Source organism: Orbicella faveolata, unplaced genomic scaffold (genome assembly GCF_042242905.1).
Source record: "Orbicella faveolata isolate gen_17 unplaced genomic scaffold, um_ofav_v1 contig_46, whole genome shotgun sequence".
Classification (NCBI taxonomy): Eukaryota; Metazoa; Cnidaria; class Anthozoa; order Scleractinia; family Merulinidae; genus Orbicella; species Orbicella faveolata.
The window spans coordinates 19,847,052-19,849,163 of NW_028301576.1; the positions used below are offsets into that span (position 1 = coordinate 19,847,052).

The 2,112-nt window shown below is 39.6% G+C and overlaps 1 protein-coding gene across 1 annotated transcript; it reads right to left on the bottom strand.

Moving 5' to 3' along the window:
- Window positions 1–825: 825 nt before the first annotated feature.
- LOC149098789 (uncharacterized) lies at window positions 826–1,857 on the bottom strand. The gene has a single exon (XM_089277614.1). It carries the CDS (start codon window positions 1,853–1,855, stop codon window positions 1,013–1,015), a length of 843 nt encoding a protein of 280 aa, XP_089133740.1. The 5' UTR covers window positions 1,856–1,857; the 3' UTR covers window positions 826–1,012.
- Between the last annotated feature and the right edge of the window lie 255 nt (window positions 1,858–2,112).

The following is a 2,112-nucleotide window of genomic DNA, read 5'->3' on the forward strand; positions in this document are numbered from 1 at the left end:
GTCACGTCAAGTCGCAAGACCGTGGGAAAACGAGTCTGCAATGTCCTTCGGGCGGTCAGCGGCTAGGGATCCAGTCGTGACCCCATAACTCAGATCACGCTGCGGCCTAAACGGTTTGGCGGTTGGGGAAGTTTTTCTTATTGAGTGACCATCATTTGTGAAAAATAACACAACATTGTTCCACTAAACGTTTTCTGGCCGGGAAAAATTGTTTTCCTATCTGTGCATTCGTTTGGATTCCGCCGCTATTTATACAAATGGTGTCAATGACCGCTGTCACGCGACGACATTTTCCAGATTCAACTTTCGTGAGCAGATGGTAATTTCAAGTTATTTTCTTTTTCTGCGTATTTTTCATCTTCCTTTCTCTTTTAATTCTACGTCCTTCTACTTAGCATGGTCTTTGGATGCCTAGCAAGGTTTAAAGTGGCGTTTAACACGCTATCCACGGCCGTATTGGCAAAAGAGAAGTGTTTCGCCGAAGTAGCAGGATAACGGTAAACACGGTAACTTTGAAAGCTTTGTACAAGGTCAATATACGTTGGCCGAAAAATGTTTTTCCAGAAACGTGATGTATATCCCTCTAATGCCTGATTCATCACTGTGATTGCTTTCAAAAGCGTTGAACTTTTGAGAAATAATTATTTTAAAATCAGCTCCAACGCTCCATCTAATTTACTATGCAATATTTCAAACTTTACTTTTTTAATCGCTTCGGCAGTTTTTTGATGTTTATCGAATGATATTGCATTAAAAGACCTTTTTCTTCAACACTGTGTAGTTTTCTCATTATTTTGCGTTGCGATAGTTATTTCTGAACAGTTTTTTGCGGGGGCTTATTTTCGGCCTGATTTTACTGCTATCAGACGGAAAAAGTTTGCGGCTCGATATTTTTGGTTTAAAGCGAAACTGAAACAAAAGAAATTCATTTTTAAATAGTATTCGGTAACCTCTACTTGGGAGATAAAAGTCGGCCGATTTTATTTTTTAGCCGGAAATCATCGGTCGTTTCTTAGGCGCGGGGCCTCTTAAATGCATCTCTCTCTCCTTCACTTTCTAGATTTGAGATGAGACAAGAGAGCACCTTTTTCGTTGTAGTTTGAAGACTAACATAGAAGCCCTCAACGGCTGAAATAGTTTGGAACTGGGGATATTGCTTCAACTGCTGTAAAAAAGGTTGCAAAGATGAAATCATGAGATATGGTTTCTGAACTAGTTCCTGCTTGGAAATTTCAAGAATGACTTGGTTAGGGTTTTCATTGATAACCACCCTTCTACACTTGAATCTTTCAAGAAAATCAGTAAATTTGTCTTCATCATCTGGAAGCTGATTCTTCCTTATAATATCTACAATGAACTCTTCCTCTACTGGGGATAGATATTTTGTAAATGAATCAACAAACATGGAATCTGGAACTTGGTTGCCAAAGAGGCAGTAGCGTAAAAAAGCCTTTGACAAAAAGGTGGGAAAATAGGAGACAAACACAAACCCTTTAACTAAAATTCTCCCCACAGCCTCCCACTCCTCAACAAAGTGGTCATGTCTAACAAAGGGAGCCCTTTCTCTCTTTCCTAAAGTCATGGAGACAGAAAATTCACTCCAGAATAAAGTATACACTTCACAAATTACCCCAACACCCACACCTTGTTCAAACTCTCCCTTTTCGTTAATCACTTTAAAATCAATATTACGGTTCATTACACTTGGGTCTTTAAAATGTTTGATCAATTCAGCTCTTATGCATGATCTTTGAACTGTGAACTGTAAGAACTCTCTCTGGAAGATCTCTTGATGAAGAGGGACATGGAGAATCCTGCTCTGAAGAGCCTTCATCACAACTGCAATTCTCTTCATTTGTAAACCTTCGGTAACTGGTTTCATCAGCCACATTGCCATGTGATCCTTCTGACTCTGTTTCAGCCACACCATTTGAAAGTAGTGCTACCCGCCTAGATCTTATTTCATCCATAGTTAGTAAAACTGGGTTTTCTGGTGTTTCTGAGGTTTCCATAGCATATGGATTCCCCCATCAGCGATCCTAGAAAACTCATATTCTCTGTTCTGCTCACATCGAATTCATTCTTCACCTTCCAAGTACGTACAGCTACATA